Source organism: Sprattus sprattus, assembly GCF_963457725.1.
Source record: "Sprattus sprattus genome assembly, chromosome: 2".
Lineage (NCBI taxonomy): Eukaryota > Metazoa > Chordata > Actinopteri > Clupeiformes > Clupeidae > Sprattus > Sprattus sprattus.
In genome coordinates, this window is record NC_137921.1 from 57,517,427 (window position 1) to 57,539,382 (window position 21,956).

General features: G+C 44.6%; 1 protein-coding gene across 5 annotated transcripts in view; it reads right to left on the reverse strand.

Moving 5' to 3' along the window:
• LOC308360581 (arf-GAP with coiled-coil, ANK repeat and PH domain-containing protein 2-like) overlaps positions 1-19,910 on the reverse strand; it is a 44,420-nt gene extending 24,510 nt beyond the window's left edge. For 4 of the 5 annotated variants that reach the window (XM_080832575.1, XM_080832577.1, XM_080832574.1 and 1 more), the window contains exons 1-8: positions 19,598-19,910; positions 9,737-9,794; positions 7,844-7,963; positions 7,301-7,354; positions 6,567-6,625; positions 5,818-6,001; positions 4,106-4,150; positions 3,696-3,791 (exon numbers count right to left, since the gene is read on the reverse strand). In XM_080832575.1, coding sequence (XP_080688701.1) covers positions 3,696-3,791; positions 4,106-4,150; positions 5,818-6,001; positions 6,567-6,625; positions 7,301-7,354; positions 7,844-7,963; positions 9,737-9,794; positions 19,598-19,650 — 669 coding nt within the window. In that variant the 5' untranslated portion in view covers positions 19,651-19,910. Of the gene's footprint in view, positions 1-3,695; positions 3,792-4,105; positions 4,151-5,663; positions 5,709-5,817; positions 6,002-6,566; positions 6,626-7,300; positions 7,355-7,843; positions 7,964-9,736; positions 9,795-19,597 lie in introns of those variants that run through there. The other variant, XM_080832576.1, reaches the window with a different exon arrangement.
• Between the last annotated feature and the right edge of the window lie 2,046 nt (positions 19,911-21,956).

Sequence of the window (21,956 nt, forward strand, 5' to 3'; positions counted from 1 at the left end):
GAGAGTGAATGGAGCATGATGAGAGCATCCACTCCACTGGCTGAGCTGAAGGGGGGGGGGGGGTTGCTGTTCTGATCCTGCGGAGCCAGTGAACATGACATGACTGTAAACTGTGTCCAGCACGGGAGGGATGTGCTGTCTGCAGGATGGATGATGCTATCAAAGCTTTACTGTGTGTGAAATGAAACCAGGGGGCAAGATGGATTCTACACTCAGAATTCCATTTCAAAACAGCTGCACAAACCAAGTCAACAATAAACCTCAACTAGTAGAAGGTTATTACTAGAATTACAAGTGTTCTTTCAACAACGATGTGCTAAGCCCATGGAAGAGGCAATGCTATTTATTACCAGTGTCTGTGTTTTCCAAATTGCTTTTAGGTAAATCTCATTTATGACGTCCTCAGCCAGTACTTTCCGAAAGCTAGTTGGGGAAGTGGCATATTTAGGGCGGCCGCTTTTTTTGTTTGGGTAAGAATGCAGGGGAGGGAGCAACCATGATAACATCAGCTGGAAATGTTTGCCTCTCTCTCTCTCTCTCTCTCTCTCTCGCTCTCTCTCTCTTTTTCTCTCTCTCTCTTCTCTCTCTCTATCTCTCTCTACCTCTCTCCCTCTCTCAGCCGTGTCCTGCCTCTTTCCAGTGCACAGCAGGGAGCCAGAGCTTAATATGACCGGGCCTGCTCACCTCTCTCTCCCTGTGACCATTAATCACTGGAGACTGAGAGTGCATGCTGTGCACAATAATAGAAAAAAAATCTAAACTATTTTTATTCTTTTTTATTAATATCCTCTATGATACTTAATGCCAGTAAGCAGACAGACAGACAGAGCACGCGCACGCACACACACACACACACACACACACACACACACACACACACACACACACACACACACACACACACACACACACACACACACACACACACACACACACACACACACACACACAAATGCACTAATCCCCTCGTTTCAGCAACTAGAGCATGTCCTCCACTGAGCTGTCTGCTTTTAAAGATCTCCTAAGCTGCAGCTAATAACACAATGTGCTAGCGATATAAACTACACTATGGTGAGGTCAAAAGAGCAGCCAACTGCTGACAGGAATAATGTATGTGGCTCATATACATTTAAACAAAAGAACAGTCAAATTGAAGGATGAAGCAGCAAACAGAATGCTGTGTACAGTTTTATTTATGTACGTATTTTTATAAAGCATTGAAAATCAAGATATCTCTGCCAAGCTATTGGACATCAAATCTCTGCCAAGCTATTGGACATAAAAAAATGGGAACTAAAATAGGGTACAGGAGGGAAAGTCAAGAGAGAGAGACAGAGACAGACAGACAAAAAGATAGATACAAAGAGTGATAAAAAGTGAAAACAGGTATTCAGAGAGGAAAAGAGGGAGAGCGGGAGAGGGGGAGAGAGGGAGAGAGAGCGAGAGAGAGAGAGAGAGAGAGAGAGAGAGAATAGAGGGCATGAAGACGAGAGACTTCATGTGAGCCAAAAGTGGAGCCACAGACCTGCTGGCAGCTCCTCCACACCTCTCTGCACAGTTTTCCCATTCTCTTCAGCCTCATGATGCTGCACACAGGGAGCCACGCTCGCCACGGCAACAGACGCCAACGCCCCCCCTTACTCTCACCCCCACACAAGAGCTCCAACACAGGATTCCCACCGAGCAACTATCCCCCTTTATCTCCGACTCCAACTATCCCCCTCTCTCTCCGACTCCAACTGTCCCCCTCTCTCTCTGTCTCCAACTGTACCCCTCTCTACCGGTCTCCTTCTGTCCCCCCCTCAGTCTCCAACTGTCCCCCTCTCTCTCTCTGTCTCCAACTGTCCCCCCCTCTCTGTCTCCTTCTGTCCCCCCCTCTCTGTCTCTTACTGTCACTCTCTCTCTGTCTCTTACTGTCCCCCTTTCTCTCTCTGTCTCCCCCTGTACCTCTCTCTCTCACTCCTACACCTGAGACCTCAGCCTGCTTCTGAGCTGAGCTGACTTCTACTGACTTCCAAATCCCTGGCTGGGAATACCCTGCCATTTCCCTGGCCCCGCCAGCTTCCTCTTTCTTCCACACACACACACACACAGACAAACACACACACACACACACACACACACACAAACACTCCACCACCCTGACATCAACACAGGCCGGCCCAGTCAGGTTTCTCAAGAAGAGCGCCCAAAAGCCCAGAGGAAGCCAGGCGTTATCTCTGTGTAACAAACACAACAGAGAAGCCATAGCCTAAAAGAATCTTACAGCACACACCGATGGGGCTCTACTCTGGCATCTCATGCTATTGAAGACCTTTTAAATCACTTGGGCCCGCACACACACACTCACCCACGCACACACACGCACACGCACACACACACACACACACACACACACACACACACACACACACACACACACACACACACACACACACACACACACACACACACACACACACACGTGAAGAGGAAGGGCTGCACAGGAGTGTATGTTAGAGGGGTCGCGTGATGTGCAATCTCCCACAGTACACAAACCAGAGCTTATCAGTCTGCAGCTCACCACCGAAATGACTTCTCCTTCTCCTCTTGTCAAACTGATTAGATGTGCACGCTGCAGACCTAGTGTATTGTATAGCCTATGAAACAACACCTACACAAATATCGGGCAAATTGCGTCCCTGATTGATTCAATATGGGATGCAGAATTCTATTTTGGGCGGGTGGCAACCCTATTAAATCCCACCATATGTTGTGTGTATGATGTGTATATGAGCTTGATATTTGCTTGTGTCTCTTCCTCACTAACAGAGAACAGCCTGTATTTCTCCATATAACTGTGTGAATCATCAGTATGCTCAATAGGCCGTGATATGAATCCGGTAACACATTAAGACATTGACTGATCTGGCTATCTTCTTGCAGCCATTTCTTCAGTAAGTGATGCATGACTATGAGGTGGTCAGACTGATTAGACCTTCTATACTCAGATATGAACGAACAGAAGGAGACAGATGTTGAAGAAGGAGGCACTATGATCCAAATAAAAACTGAGACCGGTAGCAAATCAAATATTTTAGAGAGAACAATTGTTTTATGACGCATTTAGATATCTTAACTACCACAGCAGAAAATGCACCTGAGTTAAAGACTTACAAATAGTCTAAACAGGAGAGTTGTAAGTCAGGCAGAGTTCAGATCTGCTGCTGCGTGAGTGATTTCACGGAAGGCTTGTGGACAAGGACACTGCTGTGTTTTATTGTTAACGGGAGGCAATAACATGCATTTCAGTCGAGTCCCTTGAAATGCTCCACCGACTAGCTATCATGTGAACCCATTCATGAATCAGCAACAACCAATACATCCATCTACTGCCGTTTCAAAACGGTGTTCCCTTCGTCTAAAGAGTCCAGGTGAAATAAGGTCTTCTGAAGCTGAAGTCAAAATCTCAGGGCTGCATATTACAAGTTCTCACAAATGAACTGGGCCATCCTCCTTCTCTGAATTAGCTAAACTATTGATGAGTGAAGTCAACTGGGCTCAGTGCATACATGGAGCTAAACAACAGACGGACAATGGTGTGTGTCTCTCTCTCTCTCTCTCTGGTTTGAGTGGAGGTGAGCTGAGGCAAGCCGTGCTCAGGTGATGTGGAGAGGTGAGGTGAGGTGAGGTGAGGTTGTGAGGTGAGGTTGTACCTGTCCTCCCAGCTGTTTCATCAGCGGCTGTAGCTCACTGAACAGGTCGTAGCCTTGATGGAAGAACGTCAGGTGGGCGTACATAAAGGACAACATCTGGAGAGGAGGGTGAGAGAGAGGGAGAAAGTCAGGGAGATTTCCTCAATCATCTGGCACTACCAAATTACTGGATAACAGTGAAACTCTAAAACAGTATGAAACAAAAACATTTGGGAAAAACAGCGTAGTATTAATATGCAAACCACCTTGTGTTATATCTAACAGATGCTCAGACTTCTTCTTTCGATACTATTAAAGGTCAGTTTCCTCACTGACAAAAAAAAACAGTCTGTATTTCTCCATATGACTGTGAGACTCAGCAATATCCTAATGAAGCAATGATATGAATCAGGTAATATTAAGATATTTACCGATTTGAGGATTTCTGATCTTCTTTTGGATTGGAGCACATTAATCTAGGGAGAGATTACAGAACAGAAACATTAGACACATACATCTTCTCCGGGACCATATTGAGATGAAAATGAAATGTACTTTACAATTTAAGATGATGCAAGATTATTATGACTGAAATTAAGTGTATTTTGTCAAAGGCCAAACAGAGACAGATTGGAATTGGACAGATTGGAATTACCCATATGACATATGTTGTTTGAAGTCAATCACTAATTTCTCAGGCATATCATTTCTCACTGTCAAATAACAAAACCGCTCTAGACGAGAAAGTACAGAACATTCGCCATGGTCCAGGGGAAAAACAAACAGAGACAGAGAACAAAACCACATGACAAGAACAAACCATGTTAATCGAGAAGTGATATGTGGTTTAAAACCATAAGCCCTTGCACAACTGGCAGCTACCGCTTTATGCCACCAGAGGGAGCACCTGTCCTCTCCCCTTGGCTAACTCACATCTCTGAGGACACAGACCCCTCCACCTAGCATGGCTAAAATATGAGCCCTTTTGACAGGCTTGATTCACTTTGGAGGGCATCACACAGTGCTCACTGTTAGCGAGTTGCTTCAGGTTAACGAGATTTAAAGAAGGGGTTATGATGAGGTTCTGTACGGTGCGGTGAAGAAACAATGCCCGTCCTCTCCCCGGCTGACAGAGGGAGGACTGTGTGAGGCCACCGGAGTCTGAGGAGGGACACACAGTCTCATCGCAGGGCAGTTTTCAGGGCGCGTAACACTAACACACAGGCCTTCTTTGGCATGTCAGTGCCAGGGAGAGACTTAGTGTGTGTGTGTGTGTGTGTGTGTGTGTGTGTGTGTGTGTGTGTGTGTGTGTGTGTGTGTGTGTGTGTGTGTGTGTGTGTGTGTGTGTGCTCTATGGCTCTTCCCCCTTTGACAGCCAAGATTCAGGATGGATCTGGTCTGCGTGACTGCCCTGCACGAATGAGGAAGCCAAAGGCTCCTCGCTTAAGAGGTCAGCAGTGGCATCTGTAGCTAATGCCTCATATGGATGCTGATGTCACTGATGCACTTCCTTAATTAAGTCAGGGAAGGGGTGGGTTGAGAGAGAGAGAGAGAGAGAGTGGAAGAGAAAGAGAGGGTATGGCAAAGAAACCATAGAGACACAGTCCAACAGAGAAGTAAAAAGACAAGATAGACAGAAAAGAAGGAGAAGAAAGAATATGAGACATACAGAAAGACAGAGAGAGAGAGAGAAACAGACAGAAAAATAGAAGAATAAAGAATATGACATACAGAGAGAGAGAGAGAGAGAGAGATAAAGAGACAGAGACAGAGAGAGAGATAGAGAGAGACAGAGAGGCAGAGAGACAGAGAAATGAAGACTCATGGAAAGGCCGGCCTGCAGATAAACAGTCCCCCTCACTTCCATGCTTCCTGGTCATTAGAAAAGGTCAGCTGTGATTGAAGTATGTCTGCCTTCAGTCCCCAGGCCTCTCACAGCTTTATGACTCAGACTAAACGTCAACAGACGGGACACATGCCTCCACTCACCATACACGCTCGGCCCAGTGGCTTGGCACTCGGCATGGATGACTGCTTTTCAATTAGTCAAGAGAACGGCCTAATAACTCTTCCATGTCATTGTATGTATTGGGAATATGCTATGACACGTGTGAGCAGTCACTTCAGAGGGTGGTGTCTGCACCTGGAGCACGTAGTCGAGGACGATGTGGCGGAAGCATTTGCGCGTGGCCGTGAGGATGGTGGTGGCCTCCTCCACCTCGTGCTGCTTGTTGCGTGGCGCCTGGGCGTTCTTGGTCAGAGCTGCCTCCTTCTCCTCGCTCACCTTGTCAAACTGCTTCTTGGCGTCCTTGAATTTCCGCAGGTCTCTGCAGGACAGGGAGGGAGGGAGGGAGGGAGGGAGCGGGGGGAAGAGTGGAAAGCAGGGGAGAGAGAGAGAGAGAAAATGGAGAAAAGAAGGGGAAACTATTTTCATTTGGTACAGCCTTATGTGTTCACTTCAGCTCTAGCTGTGTCAGCACCTCCCTATGTAAACAACTGCAACAGTTAAACTGACTCAACAACAACAAAATGTCTTGTCGCACTTTAATTTAACAAACATAAATTCAACCAAATGGACAAGTTTTGCTGAGGCTTAAGGAAATAAGTCATCTTTCAGCACTTTTCTACCACAACAGTTAAGTCAGTAATGGTATTTCCCAGCACTACACATTAATGAGTTGTGAGTCAGAATGTTGATGTTGAAGGCACGCTCATGTCAGTAATTATAATCTCAGTCTGCGACTCCAAGCATGAGGTCATAGTGACATAGAGCGACCTCTCTGCATCTGATGTGTGTCCTCTGGGTGGGTAACAGGGGAAAGCCCAAGTGTATGGCAGAGATGGCACATGTGTTTTGCATCTGCAGCAGTGGCCTTCATGTACAGCACTTACTCTTTCATAAACGCCTGGAGTTGGGATTTGATTGATCTCTGAGCTTGGTCGAATAATATCTGTGGACGGAAAACATGAAATCAAGTTTACAATAACACAACAAGCATCTCAGTAACAACACACTGGTCTACCACTTCACTCATTCTAACAGCTCCACGGATAAAGTGACATTAGTGCTATGTCAGTGCCATGATTGAAGCTTTTAACTTGATAGAGTTGGGGGGCATTTTGTAGGGTTTCTCTCCAAAGGCTGGTCAAGTTAAGCAATGCCAGGCTGTGGGATCTGGGTGGATGAAACCGTGACAAACATTTCAACTGCGCTGTGCTTACAAGATCATGTGCTTAGTTGCGCTCAATAGGAACCTGAACCGCATATCAGCTGATCTTATCTGGAGGCTCCAGCACTGACTCACTACGGTCAGGCCAAAACCACACTTCCTGCCTCCCCCGTCCAATCAGCAGGCTCATGGCAGCAGGTCAGGGGCTCTGCTCTAAATGCCAGCTGGGACACTGAGCCACTTCCAGACTGCTAGTATAGTGATAAGCATAGGGGACCTCACAACACTTCCCTTCACAGGTATGTGTTATTGCTGAAGTTAATCATCAGTGTCTGTGAATTATTTTGGAAAATACTTTATTAAAAATGGTGAAAAAAGGGGAAATGAAAGAGGAATTGAAAGTAATGGTTAAAATGGGGGGTCATGTGCTATTAGGGTGAAGTCCTCTTGGCTTACTGTGTGATAGTTGATCATCTCCTGCAGGCTTTCAGCAAACTTGGTCAGGCTAGACTGGAAACAGAAATGGAACAGAGCATTAGATTACAAGTGAAGTACAGGCTGTCAAATTAGAATATCCAGACCGACTTGCAATAAAGATGACTGACCTTCCATCCCTGAATATGTATGTTAGTGAAAGGAATACTGTAAACAGTCTGGTGGTATTATACCATATGATCCTTTAAGAGTGCAGGATTTGAGCCGCCTATGTTAGTTTCACACAGAGCGAGCTCACAATGGCGCTTTAAAGAGTTACATTCTAAATACATCCTAGCGCCGGACCTGGTTCCCCGGGGGAAGTCGAGGAAGGGAAATATACAAAACTTACAGGAATGATAAGCTGTAGAGCACACAGGCTGAGCAAACAGCTGAACTGCAAAAACAAAAAAAATCCAAAACCCTGCTGCACCACACAAAAATCTTCTGAGGCCCACGGGACTTTAAGATACGCAAAACCTCCAGTCTGCACGGGCCACTCTGTTTGACGAGCGAGTCACGTACCTCAATGACCTCATCTTTGGTTGACTGCTGTGCAAGCTCCCGGATGCCACTCACAAACTGCTTGTTGGCTAGATTGTAGGCCTTTCCAGCGTCAATCATTCCAATACACAGTTTCACCAACTAAAGAGAAGAGACGGAGAGAGAGAGAGAAAGAGGAAAAGGAGAGAGAGAAATGCAAAATACAAATGAAGTTGCAACTCGGAACTAGTCCTTCCAGCCATCAGCCATAATTCCATGTGGGTGATATGGGTGAGCTTAAAGCATTCTGTTCTGTTATATTTCCTTAATTAGCCTCTTTCAGGCCCTTCCTTTCAAAATAAACTGACACACCAGATCGCGAAGGGAAAAAAAATTATCTTACATAACGCACACATCACTAACAGGATTTTCTCTCAATGTCTTCACATCCCACACAGGCTGTGGGTGAAGCAGCGCTGAGAATATCAGAGGCGCCGATTCTCCTCCTTCCTCATACATTAGTTAATTCCACTAAAGAAAGCACTGCACAGAATCAATACATCCTTGCTTATGCACACTACTGAAGACTAACATTCAGGGGATATCTGATGCAATCTCTCAGCCATAACTACTGCTGTGACAGTACATGAAAGGGGCTTAGAGGTGAGATATGATAGACAATGTTACTGTATGTGCCATGCCTCAGTCGTGGCACTTAGTGACAGGGACCGAGACTGAAAGGTTTGGATGTAATGTGCGATCACAGTCCAGAGTCAATAGAGTGCTTATGGGGCTTCTTGCTATCTACACCTGCATTTCTGTTGGTTTTGGTGTGCCATCAGGAACACTTTATGTGCCAGACGTGTACAAAAACAATACTAATCCACTGTTATATGGGTCTTTGTTTTCATTCATAAATATCTGCCTACTTTCAAGCAGGACTAGGCTCTGAGAGATTTAAATCCTCTCTCAATAAAGGCAGTGTTGTCCCAGGCTTTAGGCTCGGTGGTTATGGGGGCAGTGGGTGTTATCTGTGAGTGTGAGAAAGTGTTTGTTTGTGTGTGTGTGTGTGTGTGTGTGTGTGTGTGTGTGTGTGTGTGTGTGTGTGTGTGTGTGTGTGTGTGTGTGTGTGTGTGTGTGTGTGTGTGTGTGTGTGTGTGTGTGTGTGTGTGTGTGTGTGTGTGTGTGTGTGTGTGTGTGTGTGTGTGTGTGTGTGTGTGTCTGTGTGTGTGAGAGAGGAGAGTGAGCCACAGTGCTTCTAAGAAAAGCGCCGTGCTAAGGTCCAACCCTCCTGCTTGGCCCTCTGAGGAGTGCATCCTTCCCCCTGCTGCCCAGGGGAAGTGACTCCAGCGCAGGGGAGTGAGTCACGGAGCCACAGGACGCTGGGTGGGTCTGCTCCAAACAATGCAACTGCATCTCCCACAGCCCCTGCTCAAAAGGAGCAATGTCTCACACTTGTTTTCCATCTGACTCACACCTTACCACACACACACACACACACACACACACACACACACACACACACACACACACACACACACACACACACACACACACACACACACACACACACACACACACACACACACACACACACACACACACACACACACACACACACACACACACACACACACACACACACACACACACTCCTTCACTACTTTACCCATCATTCCCCTCCCCTTTCTAGATACATGTTTGACATGCACTAAATCTTAATCAGTATTTACAATCCAGGATTAGCCCCGGGTGCTTGCTTAATCTGTGCCTACTAAGTGGCCTGAAACAGGGGGTGAACGGCTGCACATAGAGGAGGGAGAACATGGAGGGGACCTATAGGGTTACGAGTAGAGCTGTGGGCTGCTGGGCTTCCATTCCTGCAGTAATGCAGTGTCATTGTTCCTCGTCAGACGGCTCTTTTGCTGACCATACCTTGTCCAGCTTGGTTTCCAGTTCACCGACGTCCCCCTCCACCTCCTCTATTGTGGCCCTGTGGTGAGGGACAGAGAGAGAGAGAGAAAGAGAGAGAGAGACAGAGAGAGAGAGAAAGAGGGAAGATAGAGAGCATGGTCGAGTGAGTGAGTGAGAGACCGGAAAAGGAGAGAGAAAGAGACAGATGGACACTGAATATTTTGGCGTAAGGAATTGGGAAATTGCAATACTCTCAATTATTCACACGCACAAAAAAGAAACAGAAGGATATTGCGAAAAAACACAATTGCATAAACCATTTTTAAGCCAGAGAGGAACAGAACATTCACAAGAAAAGACAGACAAATAAATTCCCAAAACTGGCTCACACTCTACACGCGTGAACACACACACACACACACACACAGAGAAACACACACACACACACACACACACACTCACACACACACTCACACACACACCTCCCAAAAGAAAAATCCACAGCTTGAGGGGCCAGATTTAGAGATGCTACTTTTGGTGTGGCCGGAAGCCTGTATCTGCCATTTCTGTTGGGCAAGTGTGACGAGACACAGACATGAATCCCCTCCAGTGACGCACGCTGCCCCCACTCAAAAGGAAGCTCCAGTCCCTGACTCTGTGAGCGCGTGAGGAAGAGACACGAGCGCACACCCAAAATCCAACGCACAATAACATCAAAGGGGTTATTCCCAACGCACAACAAACAGACCAACACGCATACAACACAGGCCAAAAGAATGAGTCAGGGTTCAATACTGAGCCATTCAAGAACAAACATGTCTGAAGCAGAGGACAATTGAGGGTCCCAAAGTGAAAATCTACACCGTGAAGTTCAAAGCGAGGTGTCTCTGAAGACACGAGTCTAATGGGGGGGCTGATTTGTGTTCTTCAAAGAAGACAGCAGATTGAAGGACAGTCAGAATGGCTGGGTTTACACTTTGCCGCGGACGTAAAATAAAAAGCAAACACAACAGAAGGCTACTAACTAGAGGTTGAAGCGAAAACTTCCGCTGTTTTGACAAAAGCAAAAGCGTTTTGGCTAAACCACAGGTCAGTTTGCTATTTCCATCCACCACAACTGAAGACATGCTAAAAGCCTGTTTGCTTCCCAGACAGCTATATGACTCAGAGACCAACTTAAACAAATGGTGTCAGCAAACAACTCTCTGAACTGCAGACTCCAATTCAAAGAAGCAGAGGATGCTAGCTAGCGACAAGATATCATGTGGCATAATGGGGAGAAGCAACCTTTATGAGTATGCCAGCTTACCATATCTCTTCTTCGTGGGAGAGGAGGACCAAAAAAAACATCCTATGCTATGCTTGGGTCATGAGGTTACCTGATGAGTAGGTCATTTAAGCTTTGGTGTTTGGTCAATTGACGAGATAGCTACTTTTCGATATTGAAACAGTCGCATTTTGTGGGCTCTTTTATTTTCATGCTTAGTCTGAAGCGATCATTACCCATTCGAAAAGATGTCTACAACAATCTCAATAGGCACGGCAAGGTCCATTTCATTTTATTGAAAAGACAATTGGATTTAGAGACAGTACAAATTAAATAGCTTCTGTTGCAACCTTGGCCTGGTGATGAAGTTCACTCCCTCTTCTTCTCCAAGAAGGCACTGAGGTGGAACACAAGCCTGAATAGAATGCCATTCAGAGTAAGGAACATTCTTATTACTCAACTGGTATTGCACCCCTTGAATGTGAAGGTCGTGCTTGATGGTGTAGGCCTACAACAAAATCTACAGCAAAAGAATGCTTGAATTATCGGTCCAAAGCCGTCAAGGCCTTGCTGTCTTGTGCATAACAGGAAGAAGAGACAAGAGTTTATCTAAGGCAGTTCTGCCCGGTGCAAATTTGGCTCTTGATTGAAATAACAGAGGGTAAAGGGATCAGCTAGCCAGTGACTGAGATGATACTGCAATGAGAGAAAGAGATAAAGAGAGAAAGAGCGAGCGAGTGAGGATGGCAATGAGAGAGGGAGAGAATGAGAGAAAGAGTGAGCGAGTGAGGATGGCAATGAGAGAGGGAGAGAATGAGAGAAAGAGTGAACCAGTGAGGATGGCAATGAGAGAGGGAGAGAAAGAGAAAAAGAGTGAGCGAGTGAGGAGGGCAATAAGAGACAAGCCGGGTGGGGTGGGACTCCTCCTCCTCCCTTATCCATGTGGTTTGGTTCTGAAAGGGTTCGCTGTGCTGTGCTGCTGTTTGGGTGGATAGAGCCTCCCGCGTAATCAGTGTGCAGTTGTGGGCAGTGTGTTGAGGATAATGAGGCTCCCAGATTAGAGCAGCGATACCCACGGCAAACGGCACGGAGACCCGCCCGCCAGCTGTCACCGCGGCCACCTCAGAACATCTGGCCGTCACCACAGGGACCGACACAGATCACAGGATCTCAAAAGCGGGAAACGGGGAGGGCTAAGATCTCAGACAACAATTTTCTCACCCAAACGAGTGCCTATGTTGGCAGTGAACTAAAATGGAACACCTATAAATAGCCGGTGAAGGCAATGCAACGGCGTGAGGGTAAACTGAACTGTAGCACCTTTGGTATAAATAGGTAAGAAAAAACCCATTGGTGAGAAAGAAATCACGCAGAAAGAAGGGACACTACAGCGTGCAAATGTTACTTAATGCACCATTTCACTATATATGTAATAACCATTTGATAAATAAAAAACATTTTAAAATAAATTGTTTCCTAATCTGAATTTCCTCCTTTTCCATCAACCAGGCCTACCTTAATTACCATCCAGTAGACTACATTAGCTCTCAATGAAAGCTGGTGGATTTTTAAAGACATCTGACACCACTGTGATTTACGGACTAACATTGAGCCATCATACTGCTGATGCAGCATAATTGCATGGCTTGGCAACATGAACCACCAGAGAAGAAAAATCCTTTGTTGTCTCCACCCTATTGCATAATCAAAGTGAAGAGATAACTATGCTTTAGCCTAATTTATGGCAGAATAGTACATGATAAGCAACAGGCTCCTCTGATTGATATGACTGTAGGGTTTGGTCTCTTCTGATTGTCAAATCGTTTTAGGCAACACAGTTTACCCAGCCCTGTAATAGAACAGACCCCAAGCGATTAAATGAAATCAGTAAATTAGAAATGCTTCCTCTAGCCAACATCAACCAGCCAACGGAGATCAGTGGGTAAAATGATAGCCAGCTCATTTCTCATCTAGTTGTGAAACGACGTTTTGATCATTTATGTTCATCCATTCTCTTCTTTCTTTGTGTGAAACATGGGCTTGGAGCTGGAAGGGGGAACTTGGGAAAGTGCTGACAGAGGGATAAGAAAGGAGGGGCGGTGGAAACTAGGCCACTGCCTCCCTGCCACGACCTTGGAGCATGTCCAGAGTGTGTCTGGGTAATGAGGGAGGGAGCTGCCATAATGAGGGGGACTTCACAGGGAGGTGAGGCCCAGCTCTCATCAGAGAGAGAGGGAGCTATCTCCTGTGCACTAGCAGCCGGACACCTGGTCCACCGCCCGTCATTTGGAGCTAGTCTGTCCTGACTCCTGTCTGTTGTTTACTCTACTCCGCTGTTAAAATGTCTGAGGTTCATTCTCTTGCAAATTCCATGTAATCCTATTAAGAGGCTGGTATTTCTCTGACTGTGAGAGTTCCTGTACCAGACTAGGGAGACATTGTCTCTGATAACTTGGGTTCATCCTTGACAACTGGGCCTTGGCAAATTTCTAAATTCCATGGAAAATTCCTGGGATTTTCTTGTTACTTGAGGAAGTGGATTTCTAACGGACGGTGAAGGGAAAAAAAACAGGTGGGCACGCCAGGTCTCAGCAGATTTCCTCTCAGTTCTACAGTTGTCATAAAACCAAGCACTAGGTGCACAGGCAGGATTGGTTGACTGCACAGGAAGCTCATTTCCCTGTAGGTTCTTAAGCTGTCTTTTATTGAGGGCACTGGGAAATTCCTTCTCAATCAACTAGCCTAATACTCTCAAAAGAAACAGTGGCTTACTACTTAAGACAAAAACTGAGGCCCACAGTCATCACACATTACAATGATGAGAGAAAAGCAGGTGTCCTATCTAAATTTCAGGGCTCGGGCCAAGGACTTAAGTGCTTTCACAACAACTAGCCTAGCCAAAGTGATCCTGGATGACTGTACTTCCATGGGATTGAATAGGAATGCGGCTGAACATTCCATCAATGGGGCCACTAACGCTGTGTAAAACATTATGGGGAACATTCTTTACAGACAAGACACGACAGCTAACATGCTGACTACATCTGATAATGTCGCAGAGCAAGCCAAAAACCCCAGTTATCATCATTACCATCGTAATATTTGTGTTGTTATTATCTGATATTTGAGTCAAAACACACCAGACTATGCCAATGCTCTCTAGAAACATTTTATCTCTGCTCTGTGTAGATATACGCAGATGATGAAAACAAATATTTTGGAAAGCACTCAAGGATCTGTCTATGGCAATCTAAAAACAGAGCCTGTAAGCTGCAGAGAGTAAATATGTGGATAATGGTCCAGGCCTACAGTATATGACAGTATTTGCGTTTTAAAAAAAAGATAACATAAAATCTATGCTGCTGGTGATGGTAGTCACTGTAGCATGTAGGACATGGTCCAATCTACAATGCTGTGTGTCTAATATGCCATTAGCCTACTTAGACAAGTGTTGCTGGGTTTCAGTACTTATGGCCCATAGAATAATGAAGATAGGAAATAAGCGCCCTTCCACCATACATTCAGCATACCTTGGCGGAGGATTAGCTAGAAGACCTATAGAGCAGAAAATGACCTTATTTAAGCGAAACTGCGCTAGCCATCATGCACTGTAACATTACACTCTGGAATCGTCTGGGAGTAAACAGTGTCACCAGTGTGGAAAAGAGATTACTCTTCGCCTAATTCAACACCACCCCTCCACTTCCTTGTTGTTGCAAAACACTCAACGTAATCAACCCCTATAGTGTATTGGAAACCTTGTTGACCAATCTACTAAAAGTAGTGTGAATAAGCACATAGGAATTTAAAAGTATTTAAAAATCATACCTATAAAAATCATACCATACCATATCATACCTAAAAATCATACCTAACACCCCGGTATCCCGTAATACCTTGATACCACCTGCTGAAAAACTCTCTAACTCTGCCTATATCTCCTCTGAAACATTCTTTTTCTTTGAATAAGGTGGAAAGGTTCTGTGCTGTATAAGCATACACTGCACTCAGAGCTTATCTTTCTACTCAAGGTAGGTTCATGGGTGTGTGGACAGGTGGGCCAAAGTCCACCTGAGTCCATGCCGTCGGTGTTGCTTGCCCTCATCTCCAAAATGTTTCTTTTCACATGTAGTGAAGGGCTTAACTCGTCCTCATCTCTCCTCTATACTCCCATCAAGTCACCGTGGCTAAGCAAGAGACAGCTGGAAGCACCTCCCCTTTACCAGACCCCTCAATCCAGATGTCCTCCTGCTTTGTCCGCAATTCGGTGAATGAGGAAAAATATATTTTGATGTGCTATGAGAACTTGCTGCACACAACAAGATCAAGTGCAACTTGTATGCCCATTCACAGTGTGTGTGTTCAGGTAAAGGTGTGCAATACAGTCCAACTCAGTTGCAGCCACTGGATTTCTGTCTTTCCACAATACTTTCCACAGAGTAGCCTAAACCCTTTCCCTGCTGACACTATGCAGGCCAGTTGTTCACAGACATCTCATCTATAAAAAGGCTCCTAGATAAATTGAACAGATGCCATGCAGCATCAGTGAAAATATGAATATGAAAGCATAACGGAGAGCACAGTACAACTGTACAGTAGAGTCAGTCTTTTCAGAACAGCTCCTGCTGAAACGATAGGCGAGGCAGCATCCAGAACACATCTAAAAGTGTATTTGACTGAGGGTAGCTTTTCCCATATTTTAGAATTACAGGTCTAATACCACCCATTTACTAAAGTCAAGCCCACAAGTGTAATACAGTGAGAGGGGCAATGTTTCAGAACTGGTTATGGTCAATCTCGGCACGGGCGTCTTTGTGGGCGTCTGGCTTACATCATCTCACTCTTAATCTCTGAAACCAGATCAGCATGGCTGAACCGATTTTTTTATTTGTATTTGGCCCTTCTTAAAGAAAACAGCTTAGGTCGCCGTTTGAGCTCCCAGCAAGCTCTAATCTGGGACTGGAGCAGTGCTACTTGCCCTCAAGGACCACATCTCCTTCAGACTTAGGCTAATTCTCTTATCTCTTCTGAGCTACTAGAAAACTAGGAGGAATACAGTACAGGTTTTAAGTAATAGTAATTGCACAGGCAATTAAGAACCACAATGGACAGTCTCATCAGTCCCTGCTAATGTTTCTGAGGACACTCATGATGAGCATGTGACATGGCCTACTGTTACACACAGCATGAGGACAACAAGGGCCTTTTCCAATGAGATGCACTTCCTTTAAAAAGCCACTCAGCTCTGACTTTTGCTGACTCCCCTCAAAGCAGCAATTTCAACACTATTAACACATATTGCGGTTACCTCTTTGTCACATCCATAGGCTTACCAGTACATTCAGTACAAGTTTCAAAAACAGTGGTGCAAGTCTCGTCTTATAAATGTTTATACAGTTCTGTAAACATGTCTTATTCATTCAGGTAAAAAAAAATCAAAGTGCTGGCTGTCTCTGTAGACATGAACAAGATGTATTTGAATGTAAAAAAGAGCACATCTGATTGGGCTGTTTCTGTTTGCTGGCTCTAGCCCAATAATTAGACCTAGGAGTGCTGAGAACCCGAGGCCATGGGTGGCAGAAGTAGTCAATCAGGTTTCTCACACAGGCCACAACAGACCACAACAGACCACAACAGACCAGCATTGCTGGGCCCCAGCAGTCCATCTCAGGCGCCAATCTCAAAGGACAACTTCAACAAGCACCTTTCTGAACGGCAGCGGTGAAGAAGAAAAACAAATCACACATATTTTCACTGCCAGCTGGAAAGGCGATACGTTATCCCTCAGGATCTGGCATCAGGACATGCATTCCTGATATGAGAGAGAGGGGATGTGTGCTGGACCAATGGCCTTTCCCTCACATGCTGATGTTGAGTGGAACACGAGCCTAGGCCAGGCCCCTTTGTTTTGGCTCTTTTCCTGCCATTGTTGGGGAAAAGCCACACTGTCGAAGGAGTCGGGGGTTCCCGTTGAGGTAAAATCTCACTATGAGGGATATGAGAGAATTGGATGCTTTTGAGAAGCCGCATCGTTCTGATGAGATCATTGATTTGTTTCCAATGAGTGTGTGGGACTGGAAGGGGGGTGTTTTGGATGGGAGATGTTAATGAATGTGTGTGGAGCTTCTAAGGCGCTATCAGGTGGGAGGGCTGTGGGCGGAGTCAGTAAATTGTCTGTGTGTGAGTAACAGTGCATATCTTTTGAGAATGTGCCAGGGAAAAATAGTGTCCAAAACACATTCAAGCTCAGACCATCCTCAGCAAGCTTTTCATTTATGTTATATCCTAAACATTAATTATTATTATATACCACAAATACCCTCTTAACATCAAAGACTCACTTACGACTGGTATGATATAAACACCTAAACATCTTGGTTCTAATACTTTCCTTAAGAGGCCTCATTTCATGGAGGACGTCTGGTTCTCAAAGGGGGATGGTATAGTGAAGTGCTCCATCATAACCCAAGGCTGTGTTTATCAAACATTTCCTGTGCGCTATGGACATCGCCAACACTAATAAAGGCTGCACCGCCATTGCTGGGGAAGCACAGATAATGACAGTCAAACTGACAAGGGACAAGAGGGCATCCAATTTAATAAAAACCATCAACATAACCTCCGTTTGACTTTTTGAAATTGAAATATTGACAGGGAATCTGCTTCACCCTGTTGCTGAACCACAGTCTGCATGAAGGGACAAGCCGTTTAGGTTTCACAGTTTCAGCTGAAAAGGAAGTCTAAGGCTCTTGATTTTCTCCTGGGGAATACAGAAGTCTCTCAGTGGAACTGTCTCAGCTTCCACAAGGGTCCTGAGTAGCAAACCTTAACAATAAATAGTAAATACCACCATCATTATGAAACAAACTAATTCTCCTCAAAACAACTTTAAACTAAATTTAAATTTTGAATCAGATACCAGACAAGCACATTAGTTAAGGCTGACTCAATTATCTCTTTTTAAGCAACCCCATACCTTCATAAATCCATCACACGAAGAAAAGGGGATTGTATAAAGGCTTGCTTCATTTCCATCTGAAAGGGACCCACCACACAGACAGACAGGCTAAACTACTTATGTGCTCTTCAGCCATGTGTCCCATTTTGGGGGCAAGAATAAAAATCTCTCCACTCAGGAGGGGCATAAATTTTTTTTGCTGGGAGTTGAAAGCAGACGTACAAATGGAAACAGATGTCAAAGATGCTACCACTATTCCGTACTGACCCACGCACCAGTCGAGTTTTCATCCATAACTATTTATCCCTCCTCTGCTCTGCCAAATGAAACACAAAGGGGGCGAATCAAGGGTGAATAGCATCAGCCCTCACTGGCGTGAAGTGGAAAGTTTAGGCCTAGATGCTGTAGAGCGCAACACTGACCCAAAGAACCTCTCTTTCACCCAAATACAAGGAATATCAACTACAGTCCATCTACTGTGGAAAACCATCCTATGATCATACAGCACCCCTTAGCTTTGGATAAACTGCCAATTACCTGACCGCAGACTAGGATTTCTACACAACAACAGATTCAAAATGGTGAGCAGCACTGCAATCAAATAAGCTCTGAACAAATCTGAGTGCCGAAGTCCAACCCCTTACTTTGCTTACTACAGCGTCACAGACTCTCCTGAATCACCTTTTTTTTTCTTTTTGCTTATCCCCTGACTGATGTGTAAAGATATGCCCTACGAAAGAAGGAAAAAATGGCTCTTTCCAGTTTCCTGCAAACAACTTTCTAACATCTGCTCCTGATTTTCAGAGAGAGGATGTTGCTCTGTTCAAGGGAGAGAGGGAGATGGAGTGAGGAAGGAGAGGGAGGGGTGACTTTCACAAAGCTTGGAAAGCCCATGCCTGTGTGGAGGACAAACAAACAGATTTCCGCTGCACTGGGTTTTCTGGAAGGCAGTGATGGTCAAGCAAAAAATGACCAGAAATTACACAAAAAAAACCATCTTACTGGTCATATGAAAATGTGACCCTTCTACGGATATTTTGTTTCCCAAGAGTTGACAATTGACTTGCCCTACTACGTAATATTTTTATATCACTGTTCTTCATGAAGACTGTAAGCCAACTTCTTTTAAAACCTTACAGGGCTATGAAGCTGATATTTAGAGGAAAAAAATACTATAGAATGGCAATAAAATAGAGTGTGTACCGCTATAAAATGACAGGCTTAACTAACAAATAAGGGGGGAAATTGCGTGAGACTGTAGCTCTGACTAATAAGATTAAGACAACGAATGGACCCTTTCAGCAACCCTCTTTTCCAACAGTGGCAGTACGTAGAAATACAATGAAAGTAACTTCGCCAGCAAAACAATCTGATGACATCACGTGGTATACAAGTTTTTGTGCCTTATCAGGCACAGCACTTCACAGACCTAAAACCTATCAATATATATCTTAGATGTTCCACTCTTCTGCATTACCATATCTTCCACCTGACACATAACGTTGCTACATCAGTAACGAGGGACATATTATTGAGTATCAATAACTGCTTAACTTAGTTGGAATGCCAAGACGTTCTTTTCTAGCACCACGTATGCAATCAACGTGTAAGATCATTTATTGAACAAATAGGACAAACCTGGTGACATTTTGCCTACCTGAACCGTGGAGAGTCCTTAAGACATTCTTCGAAATCCAGCATTATTCTCATCTTCGCTGATGATTCAACAGCACTCTGTGGACTCTTGAAGTAACAAACTGCTGAGTTGTTTCTTAGAGTAATACGAACTCCGTATCCTGGAGCGCTAGCTGCCTTGCTAACCAGCAGCTCCTGTCTAATGGCTAGCCAGCTAGCCGTATGCTGGCTAGCAAATTAACACTATCGAACAGTCTGTATCATAAATATGACCTGGCTCTCCACAAACCTTTAAAGCTAAGCCTTTGTTAACAAACGTCTGTCTACACTTTCAGAATAATGTAACGCACACTCAATTTGGCAGGTCACTGGAACCAGGGGGAGGAGAGATTTCGTACAGACGTAACCGGCCTGACGAATCGTTTTCCCCAAGTTTCCCGATGGATGGAAAGGTATTTGAGTGACACCCACATGGGGCCAATAGAGTCCACTCTCTGTTAGAGGCGGGTCTTCGTGTCATTTTGTGGCAAAGAACCAACACTGTTTATAAATACCCAGCGAATGACGAGATCACAATCCCCAGTGAATATCTTAAGTGAAACATACAAAATGTAACTGAACTCTTTCAGTTTTGCGTCCACCCAGTCAGCTTATTTCCATTGCCCGAGATCATCATCAACACTATGGGTTTGCTATATTAGCTTATGAAATTGTTGATAGATTCAGGAACCCACAATTAGCATAATAACAGCGTTATAGGGCTTTAAGAAACTAGTTGTGAAAGCTGCTGTAATGCCTTTAAGGGACAAGTTGCCGTTTGGGCAGCTGCTGGTCTAATAGTAGGAAATAACGTGGGATTTACATGCTTACCCATCTGAAACTCCAACTAAACATGACCCAACACAATTTACTAATTATTATTTAAATTCAGAAAACAATCAAATCAACACCGTAATAATATAGACTATTTCAGACTGACGGTCAAATGGCTGCTGCAATTGTGATCAAGGAGTGTGGTCGTAGCCTGTCTGGAGTCTCAACAAGTCTCTTATAGACTAACCTGCTTGCCTTTCTTTAGTGGGAGTATGATGCCATCCAACGGAGAAAAGTCTAACTACAACACAATGTCAACATTTATCTGTTTCAGGTTTAGGAGCTAAACTAGTTATACAGCCGCGGAAAAAATTAAGAGACCACTTCAAAATTATCAGTTTCTCTGGTTTTACTATTTATTGGTATGTGTTAAAGTAAAATGTACATTTTTGTTTTATTCTATAACCTACTGGCAACATTCCTACCAAATTTCAAATAAAAATATTGTCATTTAGATCATTTATTTGCAGAAAAATGACAATTGGTCAAAATAGCAAAAAAGATGCAGTGTCTTCAGATCTCTAATAATGCAAAGAAAACAAGCTCATATTCATTTTTAAACTACACAATACTAATGCTTTAACTTAGGAAGAGTTCAGAAATCAATATTTGGTGGAATAACCTTGATTTAAAATCACAACTTTCATGTGTCTTGGCATGCTCTCCACCAGTCTTTCACATTGCCGTTGGGTGACTTTATGCTACTCCTGGCGCAAGAATTCATACAGCTCGGCTTCTTTTCATGGCTTGTGACCATCCATATTCCTCTTGATCACATTTCAGAGGTTTTTTATGGGATTCAGGTCTCGAAATTGGGCTGGCCATGACAGGGTCCTGATCTGGTGGTACTCCATCCACACCTTTACTGGCCTGCCTGTGTGGCATGGAGCAATGCCCTGCTGGAAAAAACATTTCTCAGAGTTGGGGAACATTGTCAGAGCAAAAGGAAGCAAGTTTTTCTTCCGGGACAACGTTGTACTTTGCCTGGCTGAGGTTTGTAAAAGACCATAAGGATTGAAAAAAGCGGACTGGAGGGTCTTCTAGTTCGTCTTCTCTGATGAGTCCAATTTTCAGCTTTGCCCAACACATGGTCGTCTGATGGTTAGACGGAGACCTGGAGAGGCCTACAAGCCAGAGAGTTTTGCACCTACTGTGAAATCGGACTCATCAGAGAAGACGAACTTAGAAGAACCTCCAGTCCGCTTTTTCAATCCTTATGGTCTTTTACAAACCTCAGCCAGGCAAAGTACAACGTTGTCCCGGAAGAAAAACTTGCGTCCTTTTGCTCTGACAATGTTCCCCAACTCTGAGAAGTGTTTTTTCCAGCAGGGCAATGCTCCATGCCACACAGCCAGGCCATTAAAGGTGTGGATGGAGTACCACCAGATCAGGACCCTGTCATGGCCAGCCCAATTTCGAGACCTGAATCCCATAAAAAACCTCTGAAATGTGATCAAGAGGAAGATGGATGGTCACAAGCCATGAAAAGAAGCCGAGCTGCATGAATT